We start from the raw sequence: 14430 nt of genomic DNA on the forward strand, positions 1-14430 counted from the left end.
TGCAACAAATTCAGATATGGATGTTTAACAAACTTGCTTAAATTAAATTAAAAACATCAAATTTGCACAAAATAAGTAAAAACTTTGTGTGACCGTGGCACTAGTAACGCGGTAGTGTCCTCTCATGTTCGACATTAAAACTGCCCTTAAGCCCTTAGTGAACGAGGGTCGTGGCAAGTCAGCATCGAAAAAGCCATTTTTTTATGAAAATAAGGGACGAGACGAGCCGGACGTTCAGCTGATGGTAATGGATACGCCCTACCCATTACAATGCAGTGCCGCTCAGGATTCTTTACGTGTAGACACACACATAGATACGGACGCGATCCTCAAAATCTACACGCAGCCAGAGAGTAGACAGTTCCCTATCCTCAAAATTGCCGAGGTAGCGACAGCAGATATCCTCCCTAACGAACACACATACCCCGACATGAGCCAAAAATTATGCTCAATTTGTATCCGGGGTACGTTTAATATGATTTATCGCAAGGTCGAGATATCTGCATCCCAAGGTGGTGGACGGCGTTTAAATTGTATGCGGGCAAAGGTGCGGGCGCCGCTTTTAGCTAGGTACGTTATTCCTAACCTTTAACAGTAATCAGTTTTTGTTTTGTGTTTAAAGCATTTTAATTTACTAGCTTGAGTGGTTGAAATTCAACAACTTCCTCAAAAGCCGATGAAGTGTCAATTTATTTGGCTAATCCAGTCTGCACTAACTACTAAAAGTCAATCCATCAGAGGAATGGGAGGATTTAAAGCCCGTATTGCCACCATTATATTAACAAGCACACATATATTTGAACGTAGTAGGTACCTCGGTACCTCGGTCTTAGTAAGACATCGTACACTATGACCCCACCCTGTTCCAATTCTATTAGGACAAGCAATTACAATATTCAAGCCATCTATGAGACAGCTAAAATTTAGTTACATAAGTAACTATAGATAGCATCGTTTACATAACAAACATTTTTGAAAAATTTACTCATATGTAATCATTATGAATGGATATAAATATTAGACTTTAAGGATCTATTTTATGCACGAAGTGGACATCTGTTTCCAGGCTTAACTGACATTGCAATTAATTAAACTAAAACATACAAAATATGGTACATGGGACACATTTCTCGTTAGTTCTTTACTCTCTTGGCACAAAACTTATACATGTATAATAGCTGACCAGCCATGATGCTAGTAAAGAAAACATTTGAGTGGCAGTGCACAACTTATATTGTTAATCATATTTATTTAATATTTATTTTGTTAACATATCGCGGAAAACGTAAAATTACATAGGCTACAAGGCTAATTAAGTAGAAAAGGGAGGTGGGGACTGCAAAAAACATATTCAATTTAAAAAATATAATTACGACAGAGGGTGTTTCATAATGATGCTAGTTTAAATTATTTCCTCTTAGTTTCAATACAAGTATAATTTTACTTTGGCATGCAAGAAGTTGGTTCGCCACGATGGGCATATGAATGAATATTTAATGTAAAGCTGCAAAAAAAATTATCACTATAAATATCTAGGATGACAAAAACAAACTGGTCAAACCTGAGCCCTAAAGGTGCGTGAGAACCTTGCACGTGCACGCGCAGATTAAGTAAACTAACACGCCACTGCATTTTGTTCATGAGTACCACCATTATTACATAATCACCTGCACAGTCCCCATTATTACATTATCACCCACCAAATATATAATGCTCAGCGTGCTTAAACAAACGTTTACTTCAATATGAACGTCTCGTGTCACAGAAGGACGCGCAACAGTTGGAGCGTCGCGTGTTAATGACGCGTGCAGCCATCAATAACATTCGCGGGTTGAGACGCGGCCGAGCTGCTCGTTAGGCAGCTAATCGAGGATTTAACTGGTCAGCCACGTGGCCAGTGATACTCCCGCTGCAGCACGCGAAGCAAGACCACGACCGCACTCGGACGCATTGATCCTACTGTGTGTCATTGTGTTACTGTTGTTATCACCCCCTGGCCATTTAATTGCGAGTTATATTACAAGATAAGATTGCAACGGGAGCTGCTGCACAATTCTTCTTTCGGGGAACGTTCGCTGCCCTGAGCAGCGGCAGATGCCAACTAATATAGGATTGGATTGAATGTATGTTTGTTTGTGTCACTTGTTATTTACAGATGTAAGCGGAGGCAAACGGGCCAGAGGCTCACAATATGGGATATAAAGCAACCTCTCATGGACATCAAAAAATTAATTAACATCGTACAAAATAGTGGTAATGTTCTGGAGGTTTACTCTTATTCAACGAAAAACGAAGTTTCGATTGAAGTTTCGGATGTTTCCTACTACGGTTCCATTCGTTTCGAAGTTTCGTCCCGAACATTCAGTCATTGTTTGACATTTCGTATTTATAAACATACTCTAATTCATTTACATTCCGAACGAATATGAAGATGACAGCTGTTTGTTCGGAATTTTAACGACATTGATTTTCGTTTGTGTGTATTTGGTTGCAAATTTGCTTGAAATGGTTTCAAGAATGCTATTAATCGAGGCTGTTCTACGTGAAGAACATCAAGAAGCAATCAACTTAATATTAGTGAAATTCCCTACTTAAGAGTTTGTAGGAAATTACAGAATATAAGTGGAAGTGATACTTAAAGCAATTATAAAATTTTTAACAAAAAAACAACCGACTTCAAAACAATATATATAAAATGCATTAAATAAGTATAAAATAATTGCGTATTTTTTTACAATCTAATTAATTAATTTAATTCTAGTTACGATTATTGTCATTTTTGGAGTCGGTGTCATTTTTTTATTTTATGATTTTTTGTGAATTTTAAGTACACTAACTAACAATTTGTCTAAATATGTGTAAGTATACTAAATTTTTCAATGCAGCAATGAACGTAAGCGCTTCGTAATTTGATTACAGACAATCAGAAATTCTGCCACAGATTGCACCCTTACTGTAAGTCGTCAAGGAGTCCCATTGATCATCATATTCGACGGACGACGACAATTACTTGGCCATAACTATGTTATGGTACATGACTTAAATAACCGGATACCATAAAAAAGATTCGGCCGAGTATCGTCAATTAGCTTCTAAGAATTGAAGAGTTCCGTTACTTTGTCATGGATACCGTAATCAGAACCTAACCTAACTCTTACCAGTTTGAAGTATATCCTTTCCAATAAAAAAAGAATCATCGAAATCGGTTGGCGCGATATTGAGTTATTCGTAAATTTATCATCCGCTTTGCCATACGTATGTATACCAAATTTAAGACTTTTATGGTTTTCTCATGGATACCACTGTCAGATTTGGACCAAATTACAATGGGACCACGCAGGAAGCACCAGCTTTCAGATAAAAAAAGAATTATCAAATTCGGTTCACCCAGTCGAAAGTTTGGAGGTAACAAACAATAAAAAAACATACCGACGAATTGAGAACCTCCTCCTTTTTTGAAGTCGGTTAAAAATTAATGTTACATAAGTTATATATATAGGATGGATATATAGAGGATGAACTCCAAAGTGAAAGAAGCAGGCAGTTTCCCTTTTAATCAGCTCCATCTTCACGTCAAGCTCTACAGGCAGGTCGAAGGCCATGAACTGCATTAGTACAACTGTTAGAAAGGATAAAGGTAGAACTTTATATTACTTATTCCTTTCTAACAGAGTGGTATTCCTATCTTTATTGATATTTTAAAATAAGTTTCATTTTTGTTATTAATAAAAGAACTAAATGTATTTTCTATTTTATTATAAAAGGAAAACTAACTTACTGCTAACTCAGAGTAGGTACTCAGGCATATAAATTAAAAGGTATAGCTTCATCATCGTATGTCCACCAATTTGAAAAGTGTTATCTTTAAAAGGATGGCTATATGTAGAAGCAATATTTTTTGTGAAAAAAATAAATATATAACTGATACTTACTTGAAACTTTCTGATATAATGAGTAGGTAACGCGTCTGCGAGGTTTGTTAAAAAGCACTTTAAAAGAACATTTATTAGCACCATAATTAAAAACTCTTTTTAGAAACCTTTTTAAAGAATTTAAACAAAAAATCTAGGGGTCTACTCTCTTTGTTCCAATCGAAACTTCGTAAACGAACGAAATTTAAACGAAGCTTATGACAACCAAAAATGTCTGTATTACAGACGCAATGTAAACATGTCAATTTAGTACTTAAAGTTTTTTTTTTAGAATTCTTTAAAAAGTTTTCTAAAAAGAGTTCTCAATTATGGTGCTAATAAATGATCTTTTATAGTACTTTGATTAGTAGTAGGTATCGCCATTGCGAGGTAACACACCTCGCAATCGCGATACCTACTGATTCTATCAGAAAGTTTCAAGTAAATATCAGTTACATATTTATTTGCTTTTTTTTTTCACTACAAGAATTCCCTCTACATATTACCATCCTTTTATAGGTACATTTTTTACTGCTGCACATATATATACATATATTATGATGATGAAGCTATACTTTTTATTTTATATGTCTGAGTAGGTACTCTTTGTTAGCTGTAAGTAAGTTTTCCTGTTATAATAAAATAAAATAAAAAATAAATTTTGTTCTTTCATTAATAACAAAAATGAAATTTATTTGAAAGATAGGAATACCACTACCTACTGTTAGGAAGGAATAAAAAAGATAAAGTTCTATCTTTATCCTTTCTAACAGTTGTACTCATGCAGTTCATGCCCAGGACCTGCCCGTAGAGCTTGACGTGAAGACGCAGCTGAATAAGAGGGAACCCGCCTGCTTCATTCACATTGGAATTCATCCTCGGTGAACTCGGGTGGTATTAATACCCTTGATATATAAGTTATGTAAAACATAGCATGTTATAATTTATTTTATTCTGTAATTTCCTTTGTAGGAAATTACAAAATTTGTACTCTAGAGTTTGTGCTCTAAGCCGGGAATTTCAATAATATTAAATTGATTGCATAAGCGGCGTTGGTTTCTTCAATGTTCTTAATGTTTTTCACGTAGAGCAAGCCCATTTGCAACAAAATACACACAAACGAAAATCAAAAGGTAACATCTTTGGTTTCGTCTAATTGACGTTAAAATTCCGAACAAATAGCCGTCATCTTCATATTTTCGTTCGGAACGTAAATGATTTAGAGTAGGTTTAGAAATTCGTAATGTCAAGCAATGTCGTTCGGGACGAAACTTCGAAACGAATGAATTAGAGTAGACCTACTGAAGTACTAATTTGACATGTTTACATTGTGTCTGTAATACAGACATTTTTGGTTGTCATACGTTACTACCCAACGTTGGAGTGAAAAAGAACTCTTCAAATTAGTTGGATTAATATAATGTTCATTTCAATCGGTCACCATTAGTTCACGAATATTGTCCATGGTTCCGAACTTCGTCGATGCGTCCGAACACATAATTGAGTAGGATCACTATCGAAGCTTCGTTTAAATTTCGTTCGTTTACCAAGTTTCGATTCGGACAAAGAGAGGTCTGGTCCCCCCGGTCACTTGAGTGAATTCATCAAAGTATAAAACTAGGAAAAAAAGGCTTTCCATCTAAGCAACTTGTTATGATAAGTAAGGTGATAACCCTCACTTCTGGAATATTTTCTTTCCATCTGCCTTTATAAAATTCATAAATTGTAAATAAAAAATTGATTATTATAGATCTCTCAATGTTTAGTAAAATTTTTCATGTTTTCTTTAAACATAAGTCAACCCTAACGAACTTAGTTGAGTTTATACAGTTGATGTGGTCTACACTGATTTCGAAAAAGCGTTCGATAGTGTAGACCACAGCATCTTACTAGCTAAACTAGAATGTCTAGGTATACATGGGGATCTGTTACGATGGTTTATATCATACCTGTCTAATCGATCTCAGGCAGTGATAGTAGGTGGCTACAGATCGAATTTTTTGAAAATTCTATCTAATATTCCACAGGGATCTCACCTGGGACCATTGCTTTAATTTTTTTTCAGTAAATGCACCTAAATGTCTTCAGATATCGATTAGTCGTAATAGAAATAAGATACAATTTTCATACACGCTAAATAGAATTCCTATAAGTAAAGTTACTGTTGTTAGAGATTTAGGTGTAACTTTTGCAAACTAATTCTGTCTGTACATATTATCGGTTACTATACATACGTGCTATTATGTTTATACGTACGTATTTTATATAAAATCAGTTTACTATGCATACGTGCGTAGTGTTTTAGAGTACGCTAATTGTATCTGGTTGTAACGTATATATAGAAAATACAAGCTAAATTTATAAGGCACCTCAACATTTCTGATATTTTTTCGACTATAAAGATGGCTGCACGCATCCTAATATAATTTCGCTAGCAGACAGACGAACGTTACTAGAAACAATGTTCTTATTTAATGTAATTAATAATCATTTGGACTCCCCAACATTACTTGCAGTACTAATTACAACGTACCACTTAAATTAATGAGAAATACGCCTCTTTTTAAGCGACTTCAAAAAAGGAGGAGGTTCTCAATTCGTCGGTGTGTTTTTTTATGTTGTTACCTGTAAACTTTTGACTGGGCGAACCGATTTTGATAATTATTTTTTATTTGAAAGCTGGTGCTTCCCGTGTGGTCCCATTGTAATAGGTAACACTCCAGACCGATTTTGAACTACCGCTTTTCTTTACAGATAAACAACGTTTTTCTCGGCATTGCGCATTTGTTTAGTACCTACTACTCTCAGAAAAGTTATTCTTATAGCTTGTACTTTTTTGTGTAGATACATTTATTCAGATTAGTTATCAATAATGAGAATTTTAAACATATTATACACTATTTGCACCTGTTAAAATGTTACGATTTCCACGCTAGATTGCCGTCGTACGTTGTAAAAAAGTATTTGTGGATATATGATTATTTAAAGGAGAAAAAATTGAGTAACTGGAATACCCCGTAACCGCACACACACTAGCATAAAGGCAGCAAATAGCACTTGCTAATATCACGGCGGGGAGCCTATGAATTGAAAATCGAGAAAAAAGTGAACGTTGTCTCCGAAACAGTATTTTTGGCGTGTTTGAATGAGATTGCTAAGACTAAAAAGCCATCTACATTATGGGCAATTTATTCCATGCTGAAATGTACAGTTCATGTTAAAAACGGCATAAACTTGAAAAGTTATGGGAATTTAACTACTTTTCTTAAACGACCGGATCCAAAAGCAAGAAATCGAAAATTTGGCGAAAACATAAAGCAATATTTAATTAAAGCCCCAGATGATAACATATATTTAGCGACAAAGGTAAATTAAATTGAATGTATAATATAAAAAGTGTGTTTTATTTCCCTGCATTCTTTTGAGAAAAGCACTATATATGCCTCGGCGGGAAATGGCAATTGCCTGTCTCGTATTTAGTAAAGTCCTCACCTACGGCTCTGCCTTCTAACTCATACTCGACCTACAATTGCCGGTTTCCCGGCCTTTGCAATAAAATACTTTACTTTGAAATTCATACAGATACCACGCATCGAGCAATAAGAATGTGGCTGTCTGTTGAAACTCTAAGCGCATGAAGGGATCGAATAAAAAACAAAGGAGTCTTGTTATGAAATTCAGTGCAACATTACAACACTCGTTTGGATGATGTTATGGTTATTGGGACATTGGGTGTTTTAATGTTGGTAATAAACTAACTGTTTCAGAATCTTTAATAGAAGATTTAAAGCATGGGTGTAGATAAACATATAAACACAATAACCGATGATAACATAATATAATAATAGAAATATATTACATTTCATTTGTATATTTGTACTTAATCATAGTTACAGGTTCTTATTATGGTTCTGTATGTTTTTAAATTACACATACTATGTTAAAGTAAGTTAAGTTGAGACCTGTAATTGGCTGTTACAGAAATTTTTAAAACTTTTTGTTACATTTATGCTGTTTTTTTATTTAAATAAAAAAAAATTTAAACATAATATTAAATTCCGTATATTTAACATGACTCAGCGATGTTTGGCAACTAGTTAGCAAGTTGTTTAAAATATCGAAGAAATTGTTTTTTTAGCGAGCTGTGATTACTTGCTGAAGTTGTAGAGGCGTGAAGGGCGCGAGGGGCGCGGGAGGCGCTCAGTGAGCCGTGATTATAGAGACATGCGGGGAACGTCTCATTGTAAATGCGGTCTTGCTCGGACATGCGATAGTTTTCTTCACAGACACGCTTCACGAATCTGTGCTGTGACGCGCCAGCATGAGACATGGTGCTGGTCTCCTGTCTCACTGGCACTGGTGCTGCTCGCTGCGGAGCATAATGCTTCATCTCGCTGATTCACTTTCTTACGTTTTCATAACGTTCAAAGGTTGTAACGGTATGTCGTTCAGTATTGTGAGACGCGCTGACCAGCACAAGGGACCAGTACACCATAAGCATACAGGTCTACCATCGCTGCCGCCCGACCGCCAGAGCCATTACAGTTTGTCATTGTTAGTTGTGTCGATCAGTGGGCCTACTATGAACTGTTATTGTGATTCTATTGACGACCTGCAATGAACTGCTTTGGTATTTCATACCACGACGTCATTAGAGCTATCCAATTTAGGTGGTAGGCTTCTTTGCACAGAAAGCCGGCTAGATTTTGAGTACCACAACGGTGCCTATTTCTGCCGTGAAACAATAATGTGTAAACGTTACTGTGTTTCGGTCTCAAGGGTGCCGTAGCTAGTGAAATTACTGGACAAATGAGCCTTAACATGTTATGTCTCAAGGTGACAATTGTTGTGCCGCTCAGAATTTTTAAGGATTTTCAAGAATCCTGAGCGGCAATGTATTGTAATGGGCAGGGCGTATCAATTATCATCACCTGAACGTCCTTCTCGTCTCGTCCCTTATTTAATTTTTTTTTAAAGGTTGACGCCAAATTAAGTCTGCAATTGAATGGCAAACTGTTGTAGTTCGTTCATTCATTCGTACCATGAGGTAGCATTTCAACCTAAATTGGATAGCTGTTATGTGTCAAAGTGAGCGATCCAAAAAAGTTGCTACTATCTTATCGGGAAGTGAATCGTTTTGTTAATAACTTAAAAACTTGTTAAAAATAGTGAGAACATATATAATTAAAGGTTTTTTAAACTTTTATCATCGCGGAACTTTAACATTGAAACAATTTGGACGGGTACTACGGAGGCGGCAATAAAGTTTTTGATGGCATTAATTTTTCTAGACGTAGTTCTGAATCAAATGAGCCATCGCTCATATTTCTAGAAGCTTTATGATGAACTAACACGTTCTTGAACTTGTTGACTAGCCGATGTTACACGATATCGATGTGAAGCGTGGAAACTGAAAACCACACAGAACATAACGCCAGCGATATGATTGATACACGTATTGTGTGTGTGTGTGTGAGTGTCAACGTGACTCAAGTAACAATTCACGTAATAACTGTTAATATTATTGTATTGCATGTCAAGGTGACAATTGTATTGCCGCTCAGAATTTTTGTGTTATTCAAGAATCCTGAGCGGCACTGCATTGTAACGGGCAGTGTGTATCAATTACTATCAAGTGAACGTCCTGCTCATCTCGTCCCTTATTACAAACTTATTACAAAAAAGTTTACTTATCGTTTCCAAGGCTCACAACATTGGAACTTATTTATTGGCAGAGTTATTTAAGAATGAAATTGCACACATTTTCACATGAACACGGCTATAACATTAATTAGAAAAATAAAAAGTATACACAATTGTATTGTTTAACTTTAAAATATTTTCCATTCGGATTTAAAAGTGAAAATAAAGGATAAATTTAAATTAGTGTAGTTTGAAATACGAGTTCCGGCGTGCAAGTAACGCGGCAGGCAACAGACATCTGGCAATAGCAGAACTGAGTCTGGAGTGGACACTGCAGCCAATGAACGCACAATATATGAATTGTGTTCAAAGTGTGTTATTTCATAAAAAGTACTAAAGAATAAACTGTGTAAATATGAATGATCTTGTAATGTAAAATAAATAAAAATGAATTGCTGTTCGTTAGTCTCGCTAAAACTCGAGAACGGCTGGACCGATTTGGCTAATTTTGGTCTAGAATTGTTTGTGGAAGTCCAGAGAAGGTTTAACATGTGAATAAATAGGAAAATGCTGCTAAATTAAATAAAAACAACAAATTTGTTCTTCCTTTGATGTGTCCATACATAATCTGTATGAGAGAATTTATTGGCGCACGGTTTGACAGTTCTGCGGTGAGACAATTTCATTACGATAGCAGGGTGCATATTTTACAAAGAAATTTTTGATGTTATGATATATTATTGACAAATTCATATAAAAACATTACTTTATTTATTATATACAGAACAACGTCTGTCGGATCAGCTAGTGTAAAATAAATATTGGATGCATCAATCTTTAGAGCTTGTATTCATGGTTTGTTTAAGGATGCTTCGTGATTATGATGGTCGTGATTACTGTTATGATTAGTAATCATATCCAACAAATATAATGTTTTTTTTATTAAGCACCCGTTCAGTACCGTTGATGCTTGGACTAGCCATCGTTCCCTTCGCATATATTTGAGGGAAGGAGACGACATGGCACACGACGCCGCCGCAAACAGGAATAGGCATAGCTTACTATAATAATATATATAATGACTCTAGGCGGTATATAAAAATTTATATCTATACTAGTGGACCCGACTCTTCTGTTCTTTTCCTCTCCATTCTTTTCCTGCTATTTAGGATACATGGAGTAAGCTGGAGGGGGACTATACCCACAGTGGGGTTCCGATAACATAACTTTTATATTTTATATTATACGCGTAGTCTTAAGATTATATTATTATGTATTTGAAGGTTGTTGGAATTAATTAAAGGCTTATTATTATTAATATAGTGGACCCGACAGACGTTCTCCTGTACACACGTCTTAAATTTGAAAAATCTGTCCAGCCGTTAGGAGGAGTTCACTAACATACACATGAGCAGGAGAATTATATTATATGGACGTAATTGAGAATCTAAACCTATCTCAAATTCACTGAAACAAACAAAAAGTCATCAAAATCGGTCCAGCCGTTTAGGAGGTAATTTAATTAGGAATCTAAACCATTCTTGAATCCACCCGAAGACACGCATCAATCTCAAATTCACTGGAACACACAAAAATCTCATCAAAATCGGTCCAGCCGGTCAGGAGGTAGTTCAATTGTGAATCTAAACCATTCTCGAATCCACCTGAAGACACACAGAAAGTTTCAATAAAATCGGTCCAGCCGTCTAGGAGGAGTTCAGTGACATACACACGCACACAAGAATTATATATATAAAGATTAAGATAAATATTATTATTATTAAAAGAAACAGAGAACCGCTTGAAAATCTCGCGCCCTTTTGTTGAGTCTTGATGTTGATTTCCATTATTGTTGATCTTAATGTGTCTGAAGCACATACATACATACATACATATTTTAGAGGGGGTTGCAGTTTTGACGTTAACACGATTCCCGAACGATCGGGGAACACGGGGGACGTTCAAGCAAAGAGGCTTCTCTTACATCACAGGCAGGCAACGCAACCTCATCAGTTCCAGCAGGGCCTGGCGTACCACGTGCCTGTTTGGGTTGTCTTCTTTTTAAACATTATATGAGTGAGGCTGTTAATTGGGGCTAATGTGTTGGGAAGTTCCAGTAACAATTCTTTATGTTTTGAAACTTAAGAGACTTGAAGAGGGTTCGAGTCCCGCATCGTTCATAAAATTTTGTTTTCAAATTTTATTTGTGTATTAATCCTAGAAGTGAGGGTTATCACTTTAAAAACAAATTAGATGAAACCACAACCTGAGAGTCTAACAAAGCATACAAGATTTTATGACGATACATCACTCGAACCGTTAGCTCAGTTGGAAGAGCACTGGCACGGAACGCGAGAGGTCGAGGCTTCGAGTCCCACATCGTTCATAAAATTTTGTTTTCGAATTTTATTTGTTTATTAAGTTCCAGTGAACGTTACTGTGAACGCACACTGAGACAGACTCCACTCACCTGCTCACTCGGAACACAAGTCCCGCCGGAGTCATACCTGGCCACCACTACGACAGCCCTGTAAGTGCAGCACACTTCACTGAGCGCGAACGAACTCTATATAACACTGAATCAGAACGACTGATTAACAACTCTTAATTAATTAATAATATTAACATAATAGCATTAATAATACACAGGCAGGGTTCGGAACTATTGTAACAAGCGCACCGCGCGTGCTGCGAGCGACCGACACGGACCGACTGTGACGAGTGACGAGACACCTGCAGCCTTCTCAGTACTCACCCGCCGCCACCGGCTGACTCCTATTACGCGACACCTACACCTGTGACGTCACGAGGACCGCAGGCAGCTTAGGGCCCAGTTAGACAGCGGTGAGCTCCTGCGTTGCCCAATGGCTACACTATAAACGATTTACAGATATTAGTAGTATCATAAAATATGTCAATGTAACCTTGTTTGAAAAGCTTTTATGCCGGAGCTACGGAACCGATTTTGATGAAATTTAGTACAGCGATAGAATAGCCATTGGAAAAGGACATAGGCTACATTTTATCCCAAAAAAATCCATGGATTATTGAAAAACTGAAATTCACGTCGAAGAGCTGTAACTATACTAATAGTAGGTTTAGTTTGCCATTGCAATCTTCCTCAAATTAAGATTCATATAATATGTTGGGAACGGAGACTAAAACGGGAATCGGAACTGGAATAGGACATGAGACATCTTTAATTCCGCACTTGCTTATTACTTTTTAAAACTCTTTATCGACGCGCACGAAGTCGCTGGCATCAGCTAGTATACATATAAAGACTTTTATCCCGTGAAATATATAAAGAACACTAGTAGGCTACTTCGCACAGGATGCTGGCCAGGTGGCCAGGTCAGATAGTGACGACGGGCACTGCCGTGACACGGTGCTGTGCAATCATTGAGGTGCTTCGGAATTATTTACTTTTCATGTTTAAGTTGTTTTTTTTTGTTATATTGAATCGTCATCGGTCCTTAATAAGTGCATAATTTCGAGTTAATCCGACGTTTTGAAGGGGGTCAAAATCATGTTCAAAGATTCCGTTGCATACTAACATACGTATGAAGCTAATAAAAGCATATTAAAAACAAAAGAAAATAATAGTTAAGTTTAAAAAAAAAGCTTGTTGCCCCTCGCTACCAAGACGTGTACAATATATTTTTACAAAGCACATCAAGTGGGACCTTATTATTATTATTACCGCTACAACACAAGGAACTCCGCATCCGCTGGAACAGGAAGTGGACGCTCACCGCCACCACAGTTACCGCAAACACGGCCGTATCGTAACGTAGTAGGAGCTGGCTTTGTGTGGCTAAGTACCACACCGAATAATAGCTGTGATAACGAATTTGATTGTCTCTCAACCAACAATGGCGCCTAACTCTATCGTACTAGGGCGAGAATGGCGCGCAAGACTGGCGACCGGAGCCCGTGGCCACTGCACTGCGACCGTCCTTGCTGTACTATAAGACGACACTGACTGATTTGTTAATAATTTTATTTATTTATTTATGTATTCATGTATAGGAAACAAACAGTATTATGATACTTAAATATTAACAAATCTTAAAACTTACACTTTCACCAGTGAAGTTTCCAACAATTTATACGACACTTTTAGTTAAAAGGTAACCAACGGTAAGATAAAAACCACAAAACAAAAGTAATACAAATTAACAACTAATTACAAGCTATATAAGTTACACAATGCTATACACGCCTATTATACAATACTATAATGAATTAGTTACAAATGAGATAAGTATTCAGAAAAAAAATGTAAGAATGGGGTTAAAAAAAATCAGTAATTATTTAAATTATCACAAACCATTGATCTGAAAACATTTAACTTTTCATGAAATATGTCAATATGACTGTATGCTCTATTATAACAGCTACATGCCCGAATTATAAACCTGTTCTTTCCATTTCTCGCATAGGCAACATCTAATACATCTTTACATCGGGATGTAGGCCTTCTGCAGTGTAATCCTATTTTACTTAATAGAAAAGGAGAATCAGCTATATTATGTAATAATTTATATAAAAATATTATGTCTCTATGGGTTCGACGGTCTTTCAAAGAACTTAAATCGTTGAAGTGAAAATTAAACGTTTTATATTCCTAGTCTTCCATTCTTCAATTTCATATAGTTTTCTATCCCAAATATATTTTTTTATGAAAATAAGGGACGATACAATCAGCTGATGGTCTCTGCCCATTGCAATGCAGTGCCGCTCAGAATTTTTGGTGTTTTCCAATAATCTTACAACTACGCTCGTCACCTTGAGAAATAAGATGTCAAGTCTCATTTGGCACACATTAATGCTTACACATTACTGCTTCACGGCAGAAATAGGCGCCGTTATT

At 36.3% G+C, this 14430-nt stretch overlaps 1 protein-coding gene across 1 annotated transcript in view; it reads right to left on the reverse strand.

Annotated features, from left to right (window-relative positions):
- The window catches only part of LOC126974947 (TNF receptor-associated factor 4), a 62126-nt gene extending 49871 nt beyond the window's left edge, over positions 1–12255 (reverse strand). Inside the window, exon 1 of the mRNA XM_050822703.1 lies at positions 12025–12255. Coding sequence (XP_050678660.1) covers positions 12025–12059 — 35 coding nt within the window. The 5' untranslated portion in view covers positions 12060–12255. The remainder of the gene's footprint in view (positions 1–12024) is intronic.
- Positions 12256–14430: the final 2175 nt, after the last annotated feature.

This window comes from Leptidea sinapis, chromosome 34 (genome assembly GCF_905404315.1).
Source record: "Leptidea sinapis chromosome 34, ilLepSina1.1, whole genome shotgun sequence".
Taxonomy (NCBI): Eukaryota; Metazoa; Arthropoda; class Insecta; order Lepidoptera; family Pieridae; genus Leptidea; species Leptidea sinapis.